The sequence below is a fragment of the Nycticebus coucang genome, chromosome 10 (assembly GCF_027406575.1).
Source record: "Nycticebus coucang isolate mNycCou1 chromosome 10, mNycCou1.pri, whole genome shotgun sequence".
In the NCBI taxonomy this organism is placed as follows: Eukaryota; Metazoa; Chordata; class Mammalia; order Primates; family Lorisidae; genus Nycticebus; species Nycticebus coucang.
In genome coordinates, this window is record NC_069789.1 from 28,560,010 (window position 1) to 28,587,968 (window position 27,959).

Sequence of the window (27,959 nt, forward strand, 5' to 3'; positions counted from 1 at the left end):
GCAGAAAAGAAGAGAACTTCATCAACCTAATTACACAGGACATCTATGAAAACTCTGTACCTAGCTTCATGCTTAACAGTGAAGAACTAAATGTTTTTCCCCTACAATTGAGAACAAAGCAAGAATGTTCCATCTCACAATTTCCACTTAACACTCTATGTATACTTACAGGTTCTAGCCAGTACAATGAGGCATAAAAGGGAGATGGAAAAGGCGTCCAGGTTGGGGGGAAAAGAAGTAAAACCACCTTTATGCACATTCTATGTAATCTTATTTGTAAAAATTCCTAAGGACAAACAACCTAATTAAAAATAAACAGATACTTTTTTGTGGATGAATATTACATGTATTTCATTGTTTATATATACCACATTGTCTTTATCCATTCTTCTGGTGATGGACATTTAGGTTGTTAGCTATTATAAATAGCTCTGCAATAAGTAACAACATGGAAAAGTCTTGAGGACATTATATTAAGCAAAATAAGTCAGGCAAAGAAAAATAAAAACGACGTGTTCTCACTTACATGTGGGAGCTGAGAAAAAATTTCAAGCTAGTGGAAGTAGAGAGTAAAATTGTGGGTGTTAAAGGCTGGGAAGAGTAGGGGTAATGGGGAGAGTTTAGTCGATGGATATAAAATTATAGCTAGATGGGAGTTATGAGTTCTGATGTTCTGTAGAACCATAGGCTGAATATGATTAACTGTAATGTATTGTATACAGTAGAACTTCCATAGTTGACCACTCCCTACATTGACCACCTCCTTAAATTGACCTAATTTTTATAAACTGGACATGCACTACATATACATATCAGTACAGTAGGCCTGGTTCCTTATGTTGGCCACCTCTATAGGTTGACCAGTTTGTTACAGTCCTTTGGGTGATCAACTTCTAGAGATTCTACTATATTTTCAAAAGCTAGGAGAGAAGACTTTGAATATTCACAACACAAATGATAAATGTTTGAGGTGATCAATATGCTAATTATCCTAATGTGGTCATCATGCATTGCATACATATATGGAAATAATACTTCATATTCCATAAATATGTACATTTATTACATGTCAAATAAGAATAAGAGGAAAGAAATAAACATATCTCATGAAAGTATATGAAAAGATGTTCAATTTCAATTGTCATTAAGGGAAACAATTATGAGATACTACCACATACCTATTAAAATGATCAAAATCCAAATAAATGATAATGGCAATTATTCATAAGGATACAGTGCACAAGAAGCTACATTCATTGTTGCTTGAAGTGCAAAATAGCACAGTCTCTTTGGAAGATAGGCAGTAGCTTCTTACAAAGCTAGCTAAAGATAGTCTTGCCATATGATCCAGAAATTGTGCTCCCACATATTTACCTAACTGCTTTGAAAACATGTCCACACAAAACCTGCACATGAATAATTATAGCAACTGTATTCATAACCACCAAAAACTAGAAGCAACCAGGATGTCTTTCAGTAAAGCAAATGAATGAACTGTCCTATGTGGATACAATGGAAATGATGCAGAAATAAAAAGAAATGAGCTCTCAAGCCACAAAATGATATGGGTGAATCTTAAAGGCATGTTTCCAAGTAAAAGAAACCAATCTGGAAAGGCTACATATTACTTGATTCCAATTGTATAACATTCTAAACAAGGAAAAACTATGAAAATTGTGGTACATGTATACCATGGAATATTAGGCAGCCTTAAAGAAAGATGGAGACTTTACCTCTTTCATGTTTACATGGATGAAGCTGGAACATATTCTTCTTAGCAAAGTATCTCAAGAATGGAAGAAAAAGTATCCAATGTACTCAGCCTTACTATGAACTAATTTATAGCTTTCATATGAAGTCTATAACCCAACTGTAGCACAAGAATATGGGGAAAGGGCCAAGGAAGGGGAAGGGAGGGGGGAGGTTTTGGTGGAGGGAAGGTAGTGGGTGGGGCCACACCTACGGTGCATCTTAGAATGGGTACAGGTGAAACTTACTAAATGCAGAATACAAATGTTTTTATACAATAACTAAGAAACTGCCATGAAGGCTATGTTGAACAGTTTGATGAGAATATTTCAGATTGTATATGAAACCAGCACATTGTACCCCTTGATTGCACTAATGTACACAGCTATGATTTAACAATAATTTAAAAAATTTAAAAAATGAAAATTGTAAAAGATAAATGATTGCTGAGAGTTTGGTTTTAAGGGAAAGTGATGCACAGGATGTTTTTTAGGGTATTAAAAAGTTTGTATGATACTAGAATGGTGAACAGAATACACTATATAATTATAAAAACCCATAGAAATTCACAGCACAAAGAGAGAACCTTAGTGTATACAAATTTTTAAAAAAATAACTTAGGAGGCCTGGTAATCACAGGATAAAATCAGAATGTAACAGAACAATAAAACCATGTTGCAAATGTGTGACACAAACTCCTAAAGAGGTTGGGGGAAAGGAACTGACCTAAGGAACTTTGGAAATGAGTGAAGTCTGTAAGACTCTAGGCAAAAGAAACTGTACATAAGTACTGTGCTCGGGTTAGTAGTTTCCCCTTGGGGATAAAGTTAACCATTCTGATACCACAACATATGTACCCTGGAATTGAATAATGGAGTAAATGGATGGTGGTTGGTGGAAGCCAGTTTTCTCATTGTTGGAGTGGGAAGTTACCAATTAACAGAGGGGAAGAAGTTAGAATGATCCATATACAGTAATGGATTAGAGTTAGAGACATAACTTGAACTTATGTTTAGCTTAATGTTGATGACTGCATATAGAAATATAATATAGGAATGTATATATACAAGAGTTAGTATACAGACATTTATTTCTTTGCTGTATGAGCCTGAGAGGGCTTATAGGCAGTGACACTCTAGTAGAAATGAATATTCCCAGCATCCAGATCTTGGTTTCTAATCCCATGCTCAACAAAAGGAACCATAGCTCCTGGGGAAAATGGGTGATTATAAGCCAGAAAATATACAAGATGAGCCTAGAGCATAGCACCTTTTAGTGCCAGAAAATGGGTGATTATAACACAGAAAATATACAAGATGAGCCTAGAGCATAGCACCTTTTAGTGCCAGAAAGGAAGTGCAAAAAGAAAGGGGAGGAGGACACTATGTCAAAGACACAAAGCCAATTGAAAGAGTTCCCAATGGCCAAAGCTGGAACAACAAAATGAATAAAGTAATTTTGGGCTATAATCCACGGTACAAAATAAATATCCTTGGGTCCATACTGACATGAATAAATGATTAAATAAATAAGTAAATGGGGGAGAATAGATAAATCTGCATGCAGAATTCCAAGCAATGTATATATCAATAGATAGTCCAACTGTCAAGAAGTTGTAGCATAAGCCCTTACTACTTAACTGAGGGTGACACATGGTAGTTTCCTCCCAAACAGTACAGAAAGGGGAAAAAATAGAGTAGCTTTACAGTGGAAAAACCTAACAAACACTACCTCATCCAGCTGACCAACATCTGCATCAAAAGTTATAAGTCAGGTTGATAGTATTTTTCACTGATATGATGTGATGAAAATGGCACTTTACCTCTATGGATATCCTCCCAAGAACATATAACCCCAATCCAGTCATGAAAAAAACATCAGGAAAATCCCTACTGAGGAACTTCCTACAAAATACCTAATCAGTACTCCTTAAAACTGTTAAAGTCATCAAAAATAAGGAAACTCTGAGAAACAGTCACAGCCAAGAAAAGCCTAAGGATATGGACTAGTAAATTGAATACAAGGCGAACATAAAGTTTGTGTGCAATTTGAACTTTATGTCTACCCTGTATAGTATCCTGGAGAGGATCCTGGAACAGAAAAGGGACATTAGGCACAAACTAAGAATATATTAATAAAATATGGACTTTAGTTAATAACATCAATATTGGTTCATTAATTGTAACAAATGTAATATATTAATGTTTTTTTGTTAATAATAAGGAAAATTGTATATGGGATATGTGACAATTCCCTGCATTATCTTGGAAATTTTTCTATAAATTTAAAACTCTTCTAAGTGTATTTTTTTAAATGGAGAAGAAATTTAATAGATGTTTCATGAAATAAGATGCATGAATGACTAACAAGCCCATGAAAAGATATTTAACTTCATTAGTCATTAAGGAAATGCAAATTAAAACTACAGTGAGATAACACTAAACACACACTTGAATGGCTATAATCAAAAAGAAAATTAAAAACAAGTGTTGACAAGTATGGAGAAACTGAACTTTCATACATTGCTGGTGGGAGTGTGAAATAGTACAACTGCTTTGGAAAGTGGTTTGGCCATTTCTTACAAAGTTTAACATAGATTTACCAAATAACTGAAGAATTTCATTACTGTGTATCTACATGAACTAAAACAACTGTCCTTTCAAAGGTTTTTTTTTGTTTTTGTTTTTGTTTTATTGTTGAGGATTCATTGAGGTTACATTGATTGCAATTGTTAGGCAATGTCCCTCTTGCAATCATGTCTTGCCCCCATAAAGTGTGACACACACCAAAGCCCCACCCCCTTTCAAAGGTTTTTATGAAAATATTAGTGGCAGCATTATTCATAGTAGCCAAGAAGTGGAAATAATCCAGCTGTCCATCAGTGGATACAAAATGTGGTATGTCCATACAATAGAATACTATTCAGTAAGGAAACTGCTATAATCTATCTATAGATTATATATAGATGATTATAGTATATAATTCATATATTATAATAACCTATTAATGATTACAACCCATAATCCTAGCACTTTGGAAGACTGAAGCAGTAGGATTGCTTGAGGCCAGGAGTTCAAGACCAACCTTAGCAAGAGCAAGATTTGATCTCTACAAATAGAAAACTTAGCTGGGAATAGTGGCAGGTGCCCATAGTCCTAGCTACTTGGGAGGCTGAAGCAGAAGTATCACTTAAGCCTAGGAGTTTAAGGTTGCAGTGAGGTTGAAAACAAAACATATTTGTTTTCATAGGATTTTTGTTGTTATTTTGTTTTTGTTTTGGAGTTGTTTTGTTTGTTTGTTTCTTGATTTTAAGGCTTCTATCTTTTATACAGGCTTTCCTGTCATTTTTTTTCTCTTTCATTTTCTTTATTTTTCTCTCCTCTTTCACTCTATCTTGGATTTCTTTCTAATTTTTCCCATCTTGACCTCATAAATTACTTAAGCGACTACTAAGGTTTTTTGTTTGGTTGTTTGGTTCATTGTTTTGTTTTGTTTTTTTCTGTCTTTTCTGGTCTGTTTGGTCCAGCTTCATTCTGTTTTCCATTTCTGAGACAGAGCCTTGCCCTAAGGCCTAGGCGGGGGCACTATGGCATTGGCCTCACCCTTTTTTTTTTTTAGGGCCATGATTCACTAGCTTCACAGACCGTTTACCAAGTTTCACATATACCCATGTAAGATGCACCGCTGGTGTAATCCCACCAATCCCCTTCCCTCTACCCAGGTCCCCCCTCTCTCCCCTCCCTTTCCCCCTTCCCACTATTCTTAGGTTGTAACTGGGTTATAGCTTTCATGTGAAAACCCTAAATTAGTCTCATAGTAGGGCTGAGTACATTGGGTACTTTCTCTTCCATTCTTGAGATACTTTACTAAGAAGAACATGTTCCAGCTCCATCCATGTAAACATGAAAGAGGTAAAGTCTCCATCTTTATTTAAGGCTGCATAATATTCCATGGTGTACATATACCACAATTTATTAATCCATTCGTGGATCAATGGGCACCTGGGCTTCTTCCATGACTTAGCTATTATGAATTGGGCTGCAATAAACATTCTGGTACAAATATCTTTGTTATGATGTGATTTTTGGTCTTCTGGGTATATGCCCAGTAGAGGAATTACAGGATTGAATGGCAGATCTATTTTTAGATCTCTAAGTGTTCTCCATATCTCTTTCCAAAAGGAATGTATTAATTTGCATTCCCACCAGCAGTGCAAAAGTGTTCCCGTTTCTTTACATCCACGCCAACATCTCTGGTCTTGGAATTTTGTGATATAGGCTAGTCTCATTGGAGTTAGATGGTATCTCAAAGTAGTTTAGATTTGCATTTCTCTGATGATTAAAGATGATGATCATTTTTTCATATGTCTGAAGGCCACACGCCTGTCTTCTTCAGAGAAGTTTCTATTCAAATCCCTGGCCCAGCCTGTGATGGGATCCCTTGTTCTATTCTTGCTAATGCGTTTGAGTTCTCTGTGGATTCTGGTTATTAAACCTTTGTCGGAGACATAACCTGCAAATATCTTCTCCCATTCTGACGGCTGTTTGCTTGCTTTACTTACTGTGTTCTTGGCTGTGCAGCTTTTTAGTTTGATCAAGTCCCAGTAGTGTATTTTTGAAGCTGCTTCAATTGCCCAGGGGGGCCTCCTCATAAAATACTCGCCCATACCGATTTCTTCAAGGGTTTTCCCTGCACTCTCCTCTAGTATTTTTATAGTTTCATGTCTTAAGTTTAAATCTTTGATCCAGTGAGAGTCTATCTTAGTTAATGGTGAAAGGTGTGGGTCCACTTTCAGTCTTTTACAAGTTGCCAGCCAGTTCACCCAGCACCATTTGTTAAATAGGGAATCTTTTCCCCACTGAATGTTTTTAATTGGCTTGTCAAAGATTAAATAATGGTAAGTAGCTGGATTCATCTCTTGATTCTCTATTCTATTCCAGACATCTATCTCTCTGTTTTTGTGCCAATACCATGCTGTTTTGATCACTATTGATTTGCAGTATAGTCTGAGGTCTGGTAGCGTAATTCCTCCTGCTTTGTTTTTATTTCTGAGTAATGTCTTGGCTATTCAAGGTTTTTTCTGATTCCGTATAAAATGAAGTATTGTTTTTTCCAGATCTTTAAAATATGACAGTGGAGCTTTAATAGGGAGTGCGTTGAAATTATGTATTGCTTTGGGTAGTATAGACATTTTAACTATGTTGATTCTTCCCAGCCATGAGCATGGTATGTTTTTCCATTTGTTAATATTTTCAGCTATTTCTTTTCTTAGAGTTTCATAGTTCTCTTTATAGAGATCTTTCACGTCCTTTGTTAGATAAATTCCCAAATATTTCATCTTCTTTGGCACTACTGTGAATGGGATAGAGTCCTTAACTGTTTTTTCAACTTGACTGCTGTTGGTATATACAAAGGCTACCGATTTATGAATGTTGATTTTCTAACCTGAGACGCTGCTGTATTCCTTGACCACTTCTAAGAGTTTTGTAGTAGAGTCCCTAGTGTTTTCCAGATATACTATCATATCATCCACGAAGAGTGAAAGTTTGATCTCTTCTGACCCTATATGGATACCCTTGATCGCCTTTTCTTCCCTAATTGCAGTGGCTAAAACTTCCATTACAATGTTAAAAAGCAATGGAGACAATGGACAGCCTTGTCTGGTTCCTGATCTGAGTGGAAATGATTCCAATTTAACTCCATTCAATATGATATTGGCTGTGGGTTTGCGGTAGATGGCCTCTATCAGTTTAAGAAATGTCCCTTCTATACCTATTTTCTTAAGTGTTCTGATCATGAAGGGATGCTGGATATTATCAAAAGCTTTTTCTACATCGATTGAGAGAATCATATGATCTTTGCTTTTTAATTTGTTTATGTGCTGGATTACATTTATAGATTTACATATATTGAACCAGCCTTGAGATCCTGGGATAAAACCAACTTGGTCATGATGTATAATTTGTTTGATGTGTTGCTGGATTCTGTTTGTTAGGATGTTGTTGAATATTTCGCATCTATATTCATTAGTGACATCGGTCTATAATTTTCTGTTCTTGTTGGGTCTTTCCCTGGTTTGTGGATCAGGGTGATGTTTGCTTCATAGAACGTGTTGGGTAGTCTTCCTTCTTTTTCTACCTTTTGGAACAGGTTAAGTAATATAGGTACTAATTCCTCTTTAAAGGTTTGGTAGAATTCAGACGTGAAACCATCTGGTCCAGGGCTTTTTTTTTTTTAGGGAGGTTTTGCATGGTTGATTCTATTTCCAATCTTGATATGGGCCTGTTCAACATTTCCACTTGATTCTGGCTAAGTCTTGGAAGGTGATGTGCTTCCAAGTATTGGTCAATTTCCTTCAGATTTTCATATTTCTGAGAATAAAGTTTCTTGTAATATTCATTAAGCATTTTTTGGATTTCTGATGAGTCTGTGGTTATTTCGTCTTTGTTGTTTCTGATTGATGATATTAGAGATTTTACTCTTTTTTTCCTGATTAGGTTGGCCAGAGGTTTATCTATTTTATTGACCTTTTCAAAAAACCAGCTTTTTGATTTATTGATCTGTTGTATTATTCTTTTGTTTTCAATTTCATTTAATTCTGCTCTAATTTTGGTTTATTCTTTTCTTCTACTGGGTTTGGGGTTGGAATGTTCTTCCTTTTCCAGTTGCTTGAGATGTCCCATTAAGTTGTTAACTTCCTCTCTTTCCGTTCTCTTGAGGAAGGCTTGCAGTGCTATAAATTTCCCTCTTAGAACTGCCTTTGCGATGTCCCAGAGGTTCTGATAGTTCGTGTCTTCAGTGTCGTTTTGTTCCAAAAAATTGGCGTTGTCTTTCTTACTCTCATCTCTGACCCAACTATCATTCAGCATAAGGTTATTTAACTTCCATGTTTTTGTATGAGTATGCAGATTCCTGTTGTTACTCAGCTCAAGTTTTATTCTATGGTGGTCCGAGAAGATGCATGGAATAATTTCTATTCCTTTAAATTTACTGAGGTTAGACTTGTGACCTAAGATGTGATCGATTTTGGAGAAAGTTCCATGGGCTGATGAGAAGTATGTGTATTCAGTTTTGTTGGGATGAAATGTTCTGTAGATGTCTGCTAAATCCAAATGTTGGATGGTTAGGTTTAAATCTAAGATTTCTTTGCTCAGCTTCTTGTTGGAGGGTCAATCCAACACTGCCAAAGGAGTGTTGAAATCTCCGACGATTATGGAGCTGGAGGAAATCAAGTTGCTCATGTCTGTTAGAGTTTCTCTTATAAATTGAGGTGCATTCTGGTTGGGTGCATAGATATTAATAATTGAGATCTCTTCATAGTGAGTATTACCCTTAACAAATATGAAGTGACCATTCTTGTCCTTCCTTACTTTTGATAGTTTAAAGCCTACTGTATCTGCAAATAAAATTGCAACACCTGCTTTTTTCTGATTACCATTTGCCTGAAATATGGACGACCATCCTTTTACCCTGAGTCTGTATTTGTCTTTTAGGTTAAGATGTGACTCTTGTATGCAGCTGATATCTGGCCTGAGTTTTTGTATCCAGTTAGCTAACCTATGCTTCTTTAGAGGACAGTTTAAGCTGTTCACATTAATAGAGAATATTGATAAGTCTGGTGAAGTTTTAGGTATCGAGTTTTTCAAAAGTCCAGTGGCCATTTTTAATCCTTTCGCCACTGTGGAAATTGGAGTTTGACCCGAAGTTTCTGAGTGAGTTTACTTTTGTGGTATATGATTGGGTTGGTCATTATGGAGGATAGGTCTGAGAATATCCTGAAGAGCTGGTTTTGTTATGGCAAATTTCTTCAACATATGAATGTCATTAAAGTATTTAATTTCTGCATCATAAATGAAACTCAGTTTAGCTGGATACAAGATCCGGGGTTGAAAGTTATTTTGCTTTAGGAGATTAAAATTCGGTGACCACCCTCTTCTAGCTTGAAAAGTTTCAGCAGAGAGATCTGCAGTCATTCTAATATTCTTCCCTTTGAAGGTAATGGTTTTCTTTCTCCTGGCAGCTTTGAGGATTTTCTCCTTCATTTTAACTTTAGTGAAGTTAATTATGATATGCCTTGGGGATGTCTTATTGGGGTTGAGTCGTGCTGGGGTTCTGAAGCTGTCCACTATCTGAATTTCAGAATCTCTAGGGATGTCTGGAAAATTCTCTTTCATAATTTCATGCAGAAGGGCCTCTGTGCCCAGTGAGGCCACTTCATCTGTTTCTGGAACTCCTATGATTCGGATATTCGCCTTCTTCGAATTATCCCAGAGCTCTCTGAGAGAGTGATCCATTTTTGCTCTCCATTTCTCTTCCTCTTTGAGAGTTTGGGAGCGTTCAAAGGCTTTATCTTCGATGTCAGAAATCCTTTCTTCTGCTTGCTCCATTCTGTTACTGAGGGATTCTACTGTATTTTTCATATCTTTGAGGGCTGCAAATTCTTGCATCAGTGTGTCTAAGTCTTTGGTGGTTTTGTCTTTAAATTCGTTAAATTCTTGAGACAACTTTTGAATTTCTCCTCGAATTCCTAATTCCACTTTGTTAATCTTGTCTGCAATCCAAATTCTGAATTCAATTTCTGACATCTCAGCCAGTTGTTTATGAATGGGATCTTCAATTGCATCTGCCATATCTTTCCTTGGGGGGGGGGTTGATCTATTCTGGTTATTCATGTTACCAGAGTTTTTCCGCTGATTCCGCCCCATGGTTGTTTTACTCCCTCTGATTTTTCCCCCTGGGGCTTTGTCGAGGGCCCGTACAGTGTTGTGGCCTGAGAAACTGGGGCCCTGTCTGGTGTGGTGGGGCTAAATGGTTCTGCCTTGTTTTCAGCTGGTTTCTGTTCCACCTTAGTGAAACAGATACTTTGGATTGAAGTCTCAGCTGTGGAGAAATATCAGCAATTAAGTCACCCCACCCCCCACCGGCAAACAATTGGAAAAGAAAAATCAATCCTTTCTACCACCTAGGGCACCACCTGATTTGTCCTCAGGTGATTGGTTCAGTTCAAAAATGTCCAAATCAATTGTCTCAGTCTGCACCTGTCTCGGGTGAGAGAGTTTAAGAGGTCTCTGGGAACTGGATCACAGGGATCTGGTGACTACTCTGGTGTGGCTTGCTCCAGTGCTGCGTGGAGTCAGGAGAAGCCACCCAGCCTATAAATCAGTCTGGGAAGGTTGCTGCCTCCTTCCCCACCTTGCACCATTTCACACCCAGTCACTGATAGCCCTGCAGTTGGCTGACCCAGTTGCCTGTAGTGAATCGGTACTCCAGGAGTTTGTACCTGCCTGAATCACAAGGAAATCTGCCAGGCCACTGTGCTTTGCCTCTCTCCAGCAGGAGGAGGTGAGGCCTGACCACCTCAGGCACTAGATGAAGGTTGAGAGGTTTTCACTCAGGTCCAGTCTCACCTCTGATTAATGTTACTGACAGAACAGAAAAGAACAACTCTGCGTTTCCCCTGCAGAGGAGAAGCTGAATTGAGTTCCAAATCAGCTTGTCTTTGCTCTTGTATTGTCTATAGGCTGACGATCCCCTGAGGGCCAGGTGCATCTTAGGTTTAGTAAAGCGGACCTCTGGGTCAGCCCTGCCCTGGGAGTTTCCCTGGTTTGCAAGTTTATGTTGCCTCAGGCAAACTCAGAGTCTCTGGTTGCCCAGGGCGACAGGGGGTGTGGCTTCAGAATATTCTGTAGTGAGCCGTATTGCTAGCAAAAGAGGGAATCGTTTGCTCTGGTGTAGCTCCCCTCCAGCCAATCGTCCTCTCTCTGCTCCGTACCCCAGAGTCTGCACCGACAGGCTTCAGCCCAGCACTGTCTACACCCCTCGAGCAATCGCCCAAGAGTCTGGACCCCTGGGGGACAGGCCTCCAGACCTTGGAGTGAGAGCAGAGTGGAGCACGGGGAGCACTGGAAGCCTGGGGTTGCGGGCAGAGAACACACACAGCTTTACACAGTTTTATGCCTGGCCATATTATCACCAAAAGACGGCTGTCGCACTGTGCCTCAGGGAACTGCCACTCTGGTGCAGTCCCCTCTCCACTGACCGACCGGGACTGGCCTCCAGACCCCAGTGTGAGCGAAGGAGAGCACTGGGAGCTCAGAATTCCAGGTAGAGACCATATACAGTTTATACAGTTTTATGCCTGGCAGGAGGACGCCGTGGCACCCCAGTATGGGAGGTAGGTTCAGTTTTTAGAGGGTCTCTCCCGTGGAGTGTAGTGGGAGGACTTTTGAACTCTGCCCGGTTGTTTGTGGGGCACTCTGAGCCGTTCTCATGGGAGAGGGGACTCCCGTCCGCTTGGTGATGGATTTTGTACCTTTTGTTTTTATCCTTGTGGTCGCAGCTCACCTCAGCGGGGTTGACATGCGTTCTACAACCTTCTCTCTTAGTGCAGCTCAAATCCACCAGGTTACTTGCTAATTTTTGTCCTTTAACTCTCCTTCTGAACGGGAGCCTCCGTGGAAAGCTGGCTTCAGTCAGCCATCTTGTCTCCTCCCCCCACCCGGCCTCACTCTTAAAGGCCTCAGATCCCTGTGTTATTGTGTCCTTCCTGATTGAATTTTCCCAGGGACTGCAGACCCAAGCCGCCACCATGTCATGGTCTTCTCCTTTTCTTTTCCATTGATGGTAGCAGCGTCTCACACTTGATCAGGACAGTGACGAGCACCTGATCTCAAAGAATCCTTCTGCCTCAGCCCTCTAGAGTGTGATTCCAGGTGCAGGTCACTGTCCTCTGCCAAACGCCATTATCATTATCATTTCTTTCTGTCTGTCTTTCTTCTTCTTTTTTTTTTTTGTTTGTTTTATTGTTTTTGTTGTTGTTATTGTCTTTTCTTTTACATCTTTATTTCTGTCTTTTCTCCCATCTCTCTTCTCTACCTTTCATCTGTGTACCAAAAGGATACTTCAGCACTCAGGTACAAGGACAAGGAAATTAAGGAGAAGGAGGAAGTGAGAGGACTAGTAGGAGAAGCAAGTAAACAAGAAGAAAACGTACATGAGGCAAAACCAACAGAAAATTTCTGGCAACGTGAAAAACCAGAATAGATCAACCCCCAGAGGAATCATGAGGTAGCACACAGAAGATCCCACCTATAAATAAATTATAGAAATGACAGAAAGGGAATTTAGAGTATGGATGACAAAAACAATGAAGGGAATTGAAGGGAAAGTGAATAACAATGAAAAGGAAGTCAAAAAATTGACCCAAGAAATGAATGAAAGACATGATGAAATCAGAAAGGATATATCAAAGATTATGAATTTGAAGGAGTCATTCAGGCTATTTAAAGATATATTGAAAGTATCAATAACAGATTGAGTCCTAGAGAAGAAAGAATCACAGAGCTGGAAGATAAGGCACTTGAGCTAACTCAAGCATTTAAAGAGGAAGAAAAGAAGAGAGTAAAAGGAGAGATAATCTTAGAGAATTATGGGACTTCACAAAATATACAAATATACAAATTACATGTATCCCTGAAGGAGAAGAAGAGAGACCCAAAAGTATGGAAGCCCTAATAGAGGATATCATAAGTGAACATTTTCCAAGCATCACCAATGATTCTGACACACTCCTCTTAGATGGATTTTGAACCACAGTTCATCTCACCATAAACAGAGCATCTCCTAGACACATTGTAATAAGCCACTACACTTCTGCCAGGGCAACAAAGAACCTGACTTAAAAAATAATATAAACAAAAATGTAAAAGATTTATCTAGTTTCTTATAAATGAAGAATCAAATACTAACAGTGACATAATGATGGTTTATGAAACTATCTGTGCTGTTTTTTCAGATTATCTTTCCAGTGAAATTATCTCGTATTTCAAGAGGCTGTGAAAAATAAAAATATTAAATGTGGATGAGTATCTTATAAAACTTTGATAAAATACTTAAATTATATTTAATATATTTCAAAAAAAGTTATAAATATAGTCAAGGTATTTTTACTTCTCAAAATTTCTAGCACAAATAAAAAACTGTACATTGAAAGATTCCCAAACAATATATAGATGGCATCTGTTGTATTTTTTTCCCAAAGATTGGAATCGATGGATGTGGAAAAGAAACTTGTGCAACATTGGCCTGTTACATGGAAGATAACAAACTGTATCGAGTCTCTATATCTCACAGTTACACCCACACAGAATTCAGAGAAGTCTTAAAAAAGGTGTTTAGTCAAGCAGGATTAGAAGGGAACCCCACTGTTCTGATGGTTCTTAATTTAATCCCAGGACAAGTAAGTATTTTTTGTCTTTATTATTTGCTAAAGTTTATATTTATTTAGCCCGCTTCAGAAATTTAATACTTGAAAAGAAAATATCAATCTATAGTCTTATTAGCCTACCATATAAATTCTTTTCATTATTCTCTGTTCTTATTCAGCCATAGCCCACAGAGTTTGTATATTTGTAATCATGCCACAGAATGTTTTGAATAAACATTACAATGAAAGATTTTTCTAAGTCTTTTATTTTAATTTGAATTGATAAATTGGAATTAATCTAAGTAATTACATATGTAGCTAAAAACATCCATCTTGTATCAGAATAAATTCTGTAATCTGTTTTATATAAAACTATTATCTGTGTCCATTATCTGTAATCTACAGTGTGTACTTACATCCCCGAGGTTTATGTTTCTCTCCTTTATTCTTCTGCTCTAATTACACATCAGGCTTAGGACTTTCTTATAGAATATAAATTTTGTCAGATACGTATTTTCACATATGTTTTCCAGTCTGTGGCTTGCCCATTCCCTCCTTTTTTTAAAACTTAATAACAAGAATTATGCATACTATGGGATACATAATGATGTTTTGAAATGCTCAGTGTTAGGCAATCGGATTAGGATAATTAGCATATTCATCATCTCAAATACCATTTCTTTGTGTTGAAACATTCAATATCCTCCCTCTAGCTACATGAAAGTATAATATATTATTAATAACTATAATTATCTTATAGTGCGATGGGACACTAAAAGTGTATTCCTCCTGTCTGGGTGTAATTTTGTATCCTTTATCAAATCTCTCCCTATCCTTCTCTTCTCCCTACACTCGCCAGCCTCTATTATCTTCTGCTCTACTTTTTACTTCCATGAGATCAACTTTTTTTAGCTTCCCCAAATGAATGAGAACATATAGTGTTTAACTTTCTCTTCTTGGCTTGTTTCCCTTACCATAATGTCATCCAATTCCACCTATGTTACTATGAATGGCAGGAATTCTCTTTTTATTGCTGAATAGTATTCCATGGTGTATATACATCACATTTTCTTTATCCAGTCACATGTTGTTGGACACCTGCATTAATTGAATATTTTGGCTACTGGGAATAGTGCTGCCATACATGGGTGTGCAGATATCTCATTGATATACTGACTTTGTTTTCTTTGGATCAATTTCCAGTAGTGGGATTGCTGGATTATATGCTCATTCTATTTGTAGTGTTTTAAGAAACCTCCATGCTTTTTTCTCCATAATGGCTGCACTAGTTTACACTTCACCAACAATGATAAGAGTTATCTTTTGTCCACATTCTTACCAGCATTTGCTATTTTCTGTGTTTTTTGTAAAAGCTATCCTATGACTCGGCACCTAAAGCTCAGCCGCTAGGGCGCCAGCCACATACCCAGCCCAGTCCTGCCAAACAGCAATGGCAACTACAATAAAAAAAACAGCCGGGTGTTGTCGCAAGTGCCTGTAGTCCCAGCTACTTGGGAAGCTGAGGCAAGAGAATCGCTTAACCCCAAGACTTTGAGGTTGCTGTGAAACTGTGATGCCATAGCACTGTACCAAAGGCAACATAGTGAGACTCTGTCTCAAAAAAAAAAAAAAGAAAGAAAGAAGGAAAGCTATCCTAACTGGAGTGAAATGGTACCTCATTATGGTTTGGGTTTGCATGTCCCTAATGATTACTGATGTTGAGCTTTTTTTCATATACTTGTTGGCCATTTGAGTGCCTTCTTTTGAGGAATGTCTGTTCAAATCATTTGCCCATTTTTTAATTGGATTGTTTGGGGTTTTACTATTGAGATGTTTGAGTTCCTTGAATATTCTGGATATTAATCCCTTCTCATATAAGTAGTTTACAAATATTTTCTCCAGTTCAATATATTGTCTTTTCTCTCTGCTGACTCTTTCCTTTGCTGTGCAGACAACTTTTTAGTTTGGTGTAGCCCATTCTTTTATTTTTACTTTTGTTGCCTTATTTTTGAAATCTTATTCATAAAATCCTTTCCCAGATCAATATCGTGAATTTTTACCCTGTGTTTTCTTCAACTAGATGTATAGTTTCAGGTGTTATATTTAGGTCTTTAATCCATACTGAGTTGATTTTTATACAGGGTGAGAGGTGGAGTCTAGTTTCATTCTTCTGCATTCAATTTTCCCAGCACTGTTTGTTAAGTATACTGTCCTTATTTCATTGTATGTTCTTGATGCCTTTGTCAACAATGAGTTGGCTGTAGATACGTGGAATAATTTCTGGTTCTCTGTTCTGTGCTATTGGGCTATGTGTCTGTTTTATTCTAGTACCGTAATATGTAGGATACCGTAGCTTTGTAGTATATTTTAAAGTCTGGTAGTGTGATGCCTCCACCTTTGTTCTTTTTCACTCAGGAATCCTTAGGTTATTAGAGGTCTTTACTTGTTCCATGAGAATTATATGTTTTTTTTTTCTATTTCTGTGAAGACTACCATTGATATTTTGCAGGCATTGCATTGAATCTATAGATTGCTTTGGATAATATGGACACTTTAATATTAGTTTTTTCAATCCATGAGCATGGAATTCTTTTCCACTTGTTTGTACCTCTTTAGTTTTTTTCTGTCAATGTTTTATAGTTTTCCTCATAGAGTTCATTCAGCTCCTTGATTAAACTTATTTGTAGGTATTTGGGTGGTTTTGGCTATTGTATCTGATATTGGGTTCTTGATTTCTTTTCCAGTTAGTTCATTCTTTACGTATAGAAAAACTACTGATTTTTGTATCCCACAACTTTACTTAGTTCATTTTCACTCCTAAGAGTTTTGGAGTATTTAGGTATCTATAAGATCACGTTATCTGCAAATAGGGACAATTTGACTTCCTCTTTTCAAATTGGATGCTCTTTATTTCTTTCTCTTGTCTTATTGTTCTGGCTAAGACTTGCAGTACTATGTTGAATAAGAATAGTGAGAGTGAGCACTCTTATCTTGTTCCATTCTCAGGGTAAAGGCTTTCAGCTTTTCCTGGTTCAGGATGATGCTAGCTATGGGTTTGTCATATATGGCCTTTATTATGTCCTTCTATACCTAATTTATTGAGAATTTTTATCAAGAAAGGATGTTAAATTTTATCAGACACTTTTTATGCATCTATTGAGATGATCAAAATGGTTATTGTATTGCATTCTGTCGATGTGATGCATCACATTTATTGATTTATGTATGTTGGACCTTCTTACATATTTGAAACAAATCCACTTGATAATGATGTATTACCTTCTTGAGGTGCTCTTGGATTCAGTTTTCTAGTGTTTTGTCGACGATTTTGGCATCTGTATTTATCAGGAACATCAGCCTGTAGGTTTCTTTGTTGTTGTTGTTATTGTTATGACCGTGCCTGGTTTTGCTATCAGAGTTATATTGGCCTCATAGAAGGAGTTGGAATAGTATGGGAAGAAATGATATTAATTCTTTTTTAAAGGGTTGGTAGAATTCAGCAGTGAAGCCAGTATAGGATTTTCTTTTGGGGGAGACTTTTCCTTACCAATTCAGTGTTAGTACTTGTTATTGACTGTTCATGTTTTCCATTTCTTCGGGTCCAATCTTGCTCATTCTATTTGTAGTGTTTTAAGAAACCTCCATGCTTTTTTCTCCATAATGGCTGCACTAGTTTACACTTCACCAACAATGATAAGAGTTATCTTTTGTCCACATTCTTACCAGCATTTGCTATTTTCTGTGTTTTTTGTAAAAGCTATCCTATGACTCGGCACCTAAAGCTCAGCTGCTAGGGCGCCAGCCACATACCCAGCCCAGTCCTGCCAAACAGCAATGGCAACTACAATAAAAAAAACAGCCGGGTGTTGTCGCAAGTGCCTGTAGTCCCAGCTACTTGGGAGGCTGTGGCAAGAGAATCGCTTAACCCCAAGACTTTGTAACCCCAAGGTTGTATGCATGCAGGAATTTATTCATTTCCTCAAGGATTTTTAATTTATTGGTATATGATTTAACATAGTAGCCTCTAAGATCCTTTAGTATTTCTGTGGTATCTTATGTGATGTCTCCTTTTCCACTTCAGAATTTATGAATTTGTGTCTTTTCTGTTTTTATTTCTTAGTTAACCCAACTGATGATTTGTTGATTGTGTTCATCCTTAAAAAAAAAAGTTTTGTTTTATTGCTCTATTGTAATATTTAGTCTCAATTTTGTTTATTTCTGATCTGGTCTTTGTTATTTATTCTCTTCCACTAATTTTGAGTTTGGTTTGTTCTTGCTTTCCTAGTTCTTTAAGACATATCATTAGGTTATTTGAAATATCTCTTCTTTTTAATATAGGCATTTATTGCTATGTACTGTTAGTACATAGTACTGTTTTGGCATGTCTCATGGGTTTTGGTATGTTGTGTTTCTTAATACTCTTAGTACTGTTTTGGCATGTCTCATGGGTTTTGGTATGTTGTGTTTCTTTTTCATTTGTTTGAAAGAATTTTTAAGTTCCATGATTAATTTCTTCCTTCACCCATTGGTCATTTAGGAACCTATTGATTAATTTCCATGCATTTGTTGTTTTTGAAGGTTCTATTAATTTCTAGTTTTATTCCATTGGGATCAGATAAAAAACTTATTATGATTTTAATTTTCTTTTTTTTTTTTTTTTATTGTTGGGGATTCATTGAGGGTACAATAAGCCAGTTACACTGATTGCAATTGTTAGGTAAAGTCCCTCTTGCAATCATGTCTTGCCCCCATAAAGTGTGACACACACTAAGGCCCCACCCTCCTCCCTCCATCCCTCTTTCTGCTCCCCCCCATAACCTTAATTGTCATTAATAGTCCTCATATCAAGATTGAGTACATAGGATTCATGCTTCTCCATTTTTGTGATGCTTTACTAAGAATAATGTCTTCCACGTCCATCCAGGTTAATACGAAAGATGTAAAGTCTCCATTTTTTTTAATGGCTGAATAGTATTCCATGGTATACATATACCACAGCTTGTTAATCCATTCCTGGGTTGGTGGGCATTTAGGCTGTTTCCACATTTTGGCAATGGTAAATTGAGCTGCAATAAACAGTCTAGTACAAGTGTCCTTATGATAAAAGGATTTTTTTCCTTCTGGGTAGATGCCCAGTAATGGGATTGCAGGATCAAATGGGAGGTCTACCTTGAGTGCTTTGAGATTTCTCCATACTTCCTTCCAGAAAGGTTGTACTAATTTGCAGTCCCACCAGCAGTGTAAAAGTGTCCCCTTCTCTCCACATCCACGCCAGCATCTGCAGTTTTGAGATTTTGTGATGTGGGCCATTCTCACTGGGGTTAGATGATATCTCAGGGTTGTTTTGATTTGCATTTCTCTAATATATAGAGATGATGAACATTTTTTCATGTGTTTGTTAGCCATTCGTCTGTCGTCTTTAGAGAAAGTTCTATTCATGTCTCTTGCCCATTGATATCTGGGATTGTTGGCTTTTTTCATGTGGATTAATTTGAGTTCTCTATAGATCCGGGTTATCAAGCTTTTGTCTGACTGAAAATATGCAAATATCCTTTCCCATTGTGTAGGTTGTCTCTTTGCTTTGGTTATTGTGTCCTTAGCTGTACAGAAGCTTTTCAGTTTAATGAAGTCCCATTTGTTTATTTTTGTTGTTGTTGCAATTGCCATGGCAGTCTTCTTCATGAAGTCTTCCCCCAGGCCAATATCTTCCAGTGTTTTGCCTATGCTTTCTTTGAGGATTTTTATTGTTTCATGCCTTAAGTTTAAGTCCTTTATCCATCTTGAATCAATTTTTGTGAGTGGGGAAAGGTGTGGGTCCAGTTTCAGTCTTTTACATGTAGACATCCAGTTCTCCCAACACCATTTATTGAATAGGGAGTCTTTCCCCCAAGGTAAGTTCTTGTTTGGTTTATCAAAGATTAGGTGGTTGTAAGATGTTAGTTTCATTTCTTGGTGTTCAATTCAATTCCAAGTGTCTATGTCTCTGTTTTTGTGCCAGTACCATGCTGTCTTGACCACTATGGCTTTGTAGTACAAACTAAAATCTGGTATGCTGATGCCCCCAGCTTTATTTTTGTTACTAAGAACTGCCTTAGCTATACGGGGTTTTTTCCGGTTCCATACAAAACGCAGAATCATTTATTCCAAATCTTGAAAGTACGATGTAGGTACTTTGATAGGAATGGCATTGAATAGGTAGATTGCTTTGGGAACTATAGACATTTTAACAATGTTGATTCTTCCCATCCATGAGCATGGTATGTTCTTCCATTTGTTAATATCCTCTGCTATTTCCTTTCTGAGGATTTCATAGTTTTCTTTATAGAGGTCCTTCACCTCCTTCGTTAGGTATATTCCTAGGTATTTCATTTTCTTTGAAACTATGGTGAAGGGAGTTGTGTCCTTAATTAGCTTCTCATCTTGACTGTTATTGGTGTATACAAAGGCTACTGACTTGTGGACATTGATTTTATATCCTGAAACATTACTGTATTTTTTGATGACTTCTAGGAGTCTTGTGGTTGAGTCTCTGGGGTTCTCTAAGTATAAGATCATGTCGTCAGCAAAGAGGGAGAGTTTGACCTCCTCTGCTCCCATTTGGATTCCCTTTATTTCCTTGTCTTGCCTAACTGTATTGGCTAGAACTTCCAGCACTATGTTGAATAGTAAAGGTGACAGAGGACAACCTTGTCTGGTTCCAGTTCTAAGAGGAAAAGCTTTCAGTTTTACTCCATTCAGTAAAATATTGGCTGTGGGTTTGTCATAGATAGCTTCAATCAGTTTTAGAAATGTGCCACCTATGCCTATACCCTTCAGTGTTCTAATTAGAAAAGGATGCTGGATTTTATCAAATGCTTTTTCTGCATCTATTGAGAGGATCATATGATCTTTATTTTTGCCTCTGTTAATATGGTGGATAACGTTTATGGACTTGCGTATGTTAAACCAGCCTTGCATCCCTGGGATGAAGCCTACTTGATCATGATGAATGACTTTTTTGATGATAAGCTGTAATCTATTGGCTAGGATTTTGTTGAGAATTTTTGCATCTATATTCATGAGTGAGATTGGTCTGAAATTCTCCTTTTTGCTTGGGTCTTTTCCTGGTTTTGGTATCAGGGTGATGTTTGCTTCATAGAATGTGTTGGGGAAGATTCCTTCTTCCTCAGTTTTTTGGAATAATTTCTGCAGTACAGGAATAAGCTCTTCCTTGAAGGTTTGATAGAATTCTGGAGTGAAGCCATCTGGACCAGGGCATTTTTTGGTTGGAAGCTTTTTTATTGTTTCTTTGATCTCAGTGCTTGAAATTGGTCTGTTCAGGAGGTCTATTTCTTCCTGGCTAAGTCTAGGGAGAGGGTGTGATTCCAAATATTGATCCATTTCCTTCACATTGTCAAATTTCTGGGCATAGAGTTTCTGGTAGTATTCAGAGATAATCTCTTGTATCTCTGTGGGATCAGTTGTTATTTCCCCTTTATCATTTCTGATTGAGGTTATTAGAGATTTTACTTTTCTATTCCTCGTTAGTCTGGCCAATGGTTTATCTATTTTATTTATTTTTTCAAAAAATCAACTCCTTGTTTCATTAACTTTCTGAATGATTCTTTTGTTTTCAATTTCATTGATCTCTGATTTGATTTTGGATATTTCTTTTCTTCTACTGAGTTTAGGCTTAGATTGTTCTTCTTTTTCCAATTCCATAAGATCTCTTGTGAGATTGTTGATGTGCTCTCTTTCTGTTTTTCGAATGTAGGCATCTAAAGCGATGAATTTACCTCTCAAAACTGCTTCTGCAGTATCCCACAGGTTTTGGTAGCTTGTGTCTTCATTGTTGTTATGCTCAAGGAAGTTAATGATTTCCTGTTTTATTTCTTCCTTCACCCATCTGTTATTCAACAGAAGATTGTTTAATTTCCATGCCTTTGGGTGGGGTTGAGCATTTTTGTTAGAGTTGAGTTCCACCTTTAGTGCCTTATGGTCTGAAAAGATACAAGGTAAAATTTCAATTCTTTTGATTCTGTTGATATTTGTTTTGTGTCCCAGGATATGATCAATTTTGGAGAATGTTCCATGGGGTGATGAGAAGAATGTATATTCTTTATCTTTGGGGTGGAGTGTTCTATATACGTCTATCAAGCATAATTGTTCTAGGGTCTCATTTAAATCTCTTACGTCTTTGTTTAATTTCTGTTTAGAGGATCTGTCCAGCTCTGTAAGAGGTGTGTTACAGTCCCCTGTTATGATGGTATTATCAGATATCATATTACTCAGACTGAGTAAGGTCTGTTTCAAGAATCTGGGAGCATTTAAATTGGGTGCATAAATATTTAGAATTGAAATGTCTTCTTGTTGTAGTTTTCCCTTGACCAATATAAAGTGACCATCTTTGTCTTTTTTGACTTTAGTTGCTTTAAATCCACATGTATCTGAAAATAAGATTGCAACTCCTCTTTTCTTCTGAATTCCATTTGCCTGAAAAATTGTCTTCCAACCCTTGACTCGGAGCTTTAATTTGTCTTTTGAAGCCAAGTGTGTTTCTTGCAGACAGCAAATGGATGGCTTGTGTTTTTTAATCCAGTCAGCCAATCTATGTCTCTTCAGTGGGGAATTCAAGCCATTAACATTTATTGAGATAATTGATAAGTGTGGTAGTATTCTATTCGTCTTATTTGGTGAGAGTCCATTGCTTAGTTTTATCTTTTGCATCAGTGTGGAGGTTAGGTTCTGTCCTTTGATTTCTGAGTTCTTACTTTGCTGCTGATCCATTGTGGTGGTCAGTGTGCAGAACAGGTTGAAGTATTTCCTGTAGAGCTGGTCTTGTTGTGGCAAATTTCCTCGATGTTTGTATATCCGTAAATGATTTGATTTCTCCGTCAATTTTGAAGCTTAGCTTAGCAGGGTACAGAATTCTGGGCTGAAAATTGTTCTGTTTAAGTAGATTAAAGGTAGATGACGATTGTCTTCTTGCTTGGAAAGTTTCATTAGAGAAGTCTGCGGTAACTCTGATGGATTTGCCCCTGTAGGTCAACTGGCGCTTACTCCTGGCAGCTTGCAGAATCTTTTCTTTTGTCTTGACTTTGGACAGGTTCATCACAATGTGTCTTGGAGAAGCTCGGTTAGAGTTGAGGCGACCCGGGGTCCGATATCCCTCTGAAAGCAGTGTGTCAGAATCTTTGGTGATGTTTGGGAAATTTTCTTTTATAATATTCTCTAGTATGGCTTCCATTCCTCTGGGGCATTCTTCTTCCCCTTCTGGAATTCCTATAACTCGGATGTTGGAACGCTTCATAAAGTCCCATAATTCTGACAGTGAACGTTCTGCTTTCTCTCTCTTCTTTTCTGCCTCTTTTACTGTCTGAGTTATCTCAAGAACTTTGTCTTCTACCTCTGAAATTCTTTGTTCTGCATGATCTAACCTGTTGCTGATACTTTCCATTGCATCTTTAAGTTCCCTAATTAACCTTTTCAGTTCCTTCTGGTCTGCTATATCCTTTTTATATTCTTCATATCATTCATCTCTTATTTGATTCTGTTTTTGGATTTCCTTTTGGTTATTTTCCACTTTATTAGCAATTTCCTTCATTGTTTCCATCATTTCTTTCATTGTTTTCAACATGTGTATTCTAAATTCCCTTTCTGTCATTCCTAACATTTCTATACTGGTGGAATCATCTGCAGTAGCTACCTCATGGTCCCTTGGTGGGGTTGTTCTAGATTGGTTCTTCATGTTGCCTGGAGTTTTCTGCTGATTCTTCCTCATGAGTGATTTCTTTTATCTGTTTGCTTGCCCTAATTTTCCTTTCACTACCTCTTGCTCTTTAAGTTCTTGTGCCTGTGGACTAAGGGTTACAGGACCAGAAGGGTGAGAAGGTTGAAGAGCAAAAAAAAGGGGATGAAAGAAAGGAGGACCGAGTGATAAGAAAAAAAGAAAGATAGAGAAAGGAGAGAGGGTGGGTATAAGGAATATTGACAAAAAGAAGAGAGGCACAGAAAGAGGGAGACAGGGCAATATAGGTGTACAGTAGGGTACTTTGACACAACCTTAAGAAACCCCACCTTCTGGGGGTGCCCAGTTGTGTGGTTCCCTTGAGGTCAGCAGCTCTTTGCTAACCTGGTCAGACACAGTACCCCACCTCCACCAAGTAGAGAGGAAAGACAAAAATGCTATAAATCAAACCAAAACAAGCAAACAGAAAACTTTACAGGGATAAAATTGGGTGAAAAACCAAATTATATTGGTAGAAACACTAGCAAAAATGAAGTTGAAGTTATTAAAAAAGGCAGCAATGGGAAATTATAATTAAACTAGGAAAATTGAGAAAGAAAAAGGGATCTGTGTGGAAAAGATTGAAATTAAAAAAACAAAAGAACATCAGCAACGTCAAAATAAACAAACAAAAAAAACAACCAAACAAAAAAAAAAAAAAAAGAAAAAAATACACAACCAAAAACAAAGCAGTTTGTATATGTTATTGAATATTGTCTGGGCAACACGTGGTCTTCTGGGGTATGAGATGTTAGTCACAGTTCTGATACGACTGGAGGCTGCTGATTTCTCAAACCCCAGCAGGTAGACACCCTAAATCTCTCTTCAGCCTACTTAAAAGGCACTTTGAACTTGTAAACTTGCTGAGCAGAAGCTTTCCCAGCTTTCTCGCTGGAATCGCTGCTGAAGTGGCTATCCACTTACCCAGTGTGCCAAAACTGGTCTCACTTTGCCCCTGAGGGTTAGGGCTGCAAGGCGGCTCAGACCCCACCCTTAGGCTACTTGGTTGCTGGGTTACCAGCTCCCACCCATTTCTAGCTCTGTGACCCTGAGGCCGGAGCTTGCCGGGGCAGATCACTGACAATGGATCCGTGTGACCCACCACCAAACACTAGTAGCTCTGTCTGGCTCAGCAGCTCAGACTGGGGCCCTAGACAATGGCCAAAGTTCTCCGCACTCCCGCTCAGGCCTTCCCCAAGGCAGTTCAACTCAGTGCCAAGTCCAAGGACATCAAAACAGTTCACAGGTAAGGCCTTTCTGGTTTGCAGTCTCGCTGCTACTGAACTTACAGTTGTGGGCGGGTTTAGACGGATAGAACACACGCGACCACTTGCCGGTTTTCCACGGTTTTAGTCCTCCTCTTGGGGTCCAGAAGTCTCTCGCTGACTCCCTGTATCCTCATAGGAGTGATGATAGGCAGTTCCCACCAGCCAGAGATGCCTGGAGTCCTATCTCCCCAGACTCACGGTGCCCAGATGCAAGGAAGCTGTTACTCGGCTGCCATCTTGCTCCGCCTCCCCCCAAACACTGAATTCTTAACCACTGTATTAGTTTCTTATTGTTGCTGTAACAAATTACTACTAACTGAGAACCACACAAATTTGTTACCTTGTGGTTCTGGAGGTCAGAAATCCAAACTGGCTTTTACGAGGCTAAAATCAGAGGATAAGCAGGCCTGCATTCCTTCTGGAGGCTCTAGGGGAGAATCTGTTTCCTTGCCTTTTGTAGCTTCTAAAAGTCAGCTTCATTTCTTAACTCACAGTCTCTTCCCCCATCTTCAAAGCCAGCATTGTAGTATCTTTAAATCCCTCAGTCTATTTCTCTTTCTTTTATTTTCTCACCCCTAACCTCTAGCTCCTGTCCCTACACCTCCTTGTCTGACAATTTTAACTCCTTCTTCCATCTTTTCAGGACCCTGTGATCACCGATTTTAATTTTCTTTAATATAAGAATTGGCCAGGTATGGTGGCTCACGCCTGCAATTCCAGCACTTTGAGAGTCCAAGGCAGGTGGATTGCTTGATCTCACAACTTCAAAATAAGCCTGAGCAAGAGCAAGACCTTGTCTCTAAAAAATTGCGGTTGTGGCAGGTGCCTGTAGTCCCAGCTACTTGGGAGGCTGAGGCAAGAGAATCATCTTAGCCTAAGAGTTTGAGGTTGCTGTGAGCTATGACACCATAGCACTCTACCCAGTGTGATAAAGCGAGGCTCTGTCTCAAAAAAAAAAAAAAAGTTGAGAATTGTTTTGTGTCCTAACTTGGTCAGTATTGAAGAATATTCTATGTCCTTATATCCAGGACACATCCAGGGATACTGCTGGTCTCTTTCTTAGGTCCTGGATGTGGTTATGTAGCCACCTGCTCGCCTGAGGACATGCCAACAGCTCAGCAGCTCAGCAGCTCAACAGAGATGACTAACTGATTTTCTATCTCACTTAATATATGATGGTGAACTGATAGAGGTGATTAAACACAATGATTGCTACTCTTTTTGAGTCACATGTAAAGCATTGATATGGCCAGAAGAAACTTGAAAAGTGTTGGCCTCTACTCCAGACTACCCACAAAATTTCTGCCATTCTGAAATATTATGAACCTGTGAGTGTGTAAGATCTATCCTGAAGAGAGTTGATAATGCTACAGACTTTTTTAATACTTTCCTTTTTAAAAGAACACTTAGATATTTCCTCAAAAGCATACTTTTATAATAACTTTTATACTTTTTATACTTTCATACTAACTCTTCTGGTAGAGTTTCTTTCACTACTTTTTCTCCTCAGTTATCTTTAGCATCAGAGATGGAACTCTATAGAGATATAAACTTGGTTAAATTAAAATAATCCACCTGCGGTGCATCTTACAAGGGCATATATGAAAGTTAGTAAATGTGGAATGTAAATGTCTTAGCAAAATAACTAAGAAAATGCTAGGTAGGCTATGTTAACTAGTATGATGAAAATGTGTCAAACGGTCTATGAACCAAGTGTATGGTGCCCCATGATCATATTAATGTACACAACTATGATTTAATAAAAATAAATAAATAAAATAAAATAATCCTCAGCCATGTTGTTTCCAGTTCATCTACTACTATTCAAAGAAAAATATTGATATGTTTAGGGCTCTTATAAACTACCTGAAGCAGGGTTCCCACACAATTCATTATTGTACCCATATCTCTTTCCCCAGTGCCTGATACAGTTGTTCATCATACTATCAGTACCAAGTATTTGTTTCTCTAGTGTTTTAGAATGGATGGATTAATGAAGTTTATTTTGACTCAGAAAAAAAAAGTTTTGATAAGTTTAAATTAAGATGTTAGCTTTTTAAAAAAATTAGTCCCAGTTCTCCTTAATCACTATTGCTTTCTCCATTTGGTAAATTTAAAGTAGAATATATGAATAATTTACTTATTCATGGTTTAAATATATGTTTTACCTAAGGATTTATTTATGGAAGATTTGAACTGCATTATCAATTTGGGAAGAATACTTGACTTGTTTGAAAATGATGAGCTGGACTCTATTGCAAAACATATCAAATCTCTTGATGAACAGTTTGATCATATGGATGAAAGGCAGTTTTTACTTTCATTCTTTCAAAAGGTACTTTTATGTGGGTTGACTTTATTAAACTGTCATGTTAAATTAAAAGTAGACCATGTTTATAATTTTACATGATTTTCAAGTTGGATATAATTTCTTTAGTTCTTTAAATGAGTTTTTAAAGCTAAAATAATGACCACCATCCCTATCCACAGACACACCATACCTTAGGTAGATCAAAGATTAATAAGAATCTGATCCTAGTACTCTGGGAGGCCAAGGTCGGTGGATTGCTTGAGCTCACGAGTTTGAAACCAGCCTGAGCAAAAGCTAGACCCCATCTCTACTAGAAATAGAAAAACAACTGAGGCAAGAGGATTGCTTGAGCCCAAGAGTTGGAGGTTGTTGTGAGCTATGACACAATGGCACTCTACCCAGGGTGACAGCTTGAGACTCTGTCTCAAAAAAAAAAAAGTCTGAGCCTTACTTGCCATCAGTGGTTTAAAAAAATCCTGGAAGCAGGTGGTGCCTGTGGCTTAGTGGGTAGGGCGCTAGCCCCATATACCGAGGGTGGTGGGTTCAAACCTGGCCCCGGCCAAACTGCAACAAAAAATAGCTGGGCATTGTGGCAGGCACCTGTAGTCCCAGCTACTCAGGAGGCTGAGACAAGAGAATAGCCTAAGCCCAGGAGTTGGA

At 37.9% G+C, this 27,959-nt stretch overlaps 1 protein-coding gene across 1 annotated transcript in view; it reads left to right on the forward strand.

Moving 5' to 3' along the window:
• DNAH14 (dynein axonemal heavy chain 14) overlaps positions 1 to 27,959 on the forward strand; it is an 862,921-nt gene that overhangs the window by 593,844 nt on the left and 241,118 nt on the right. The window contains 2 exon segments of the mRNA XM_053607548.1: positions 13,790 to 13,987; positions 27,162 to 27,323. Of these exon segments, the coding sequence (XP_053463523.1) occupies positions 13,790 to 13,987; positions 27,162 to 27,323 (360 nt within the window).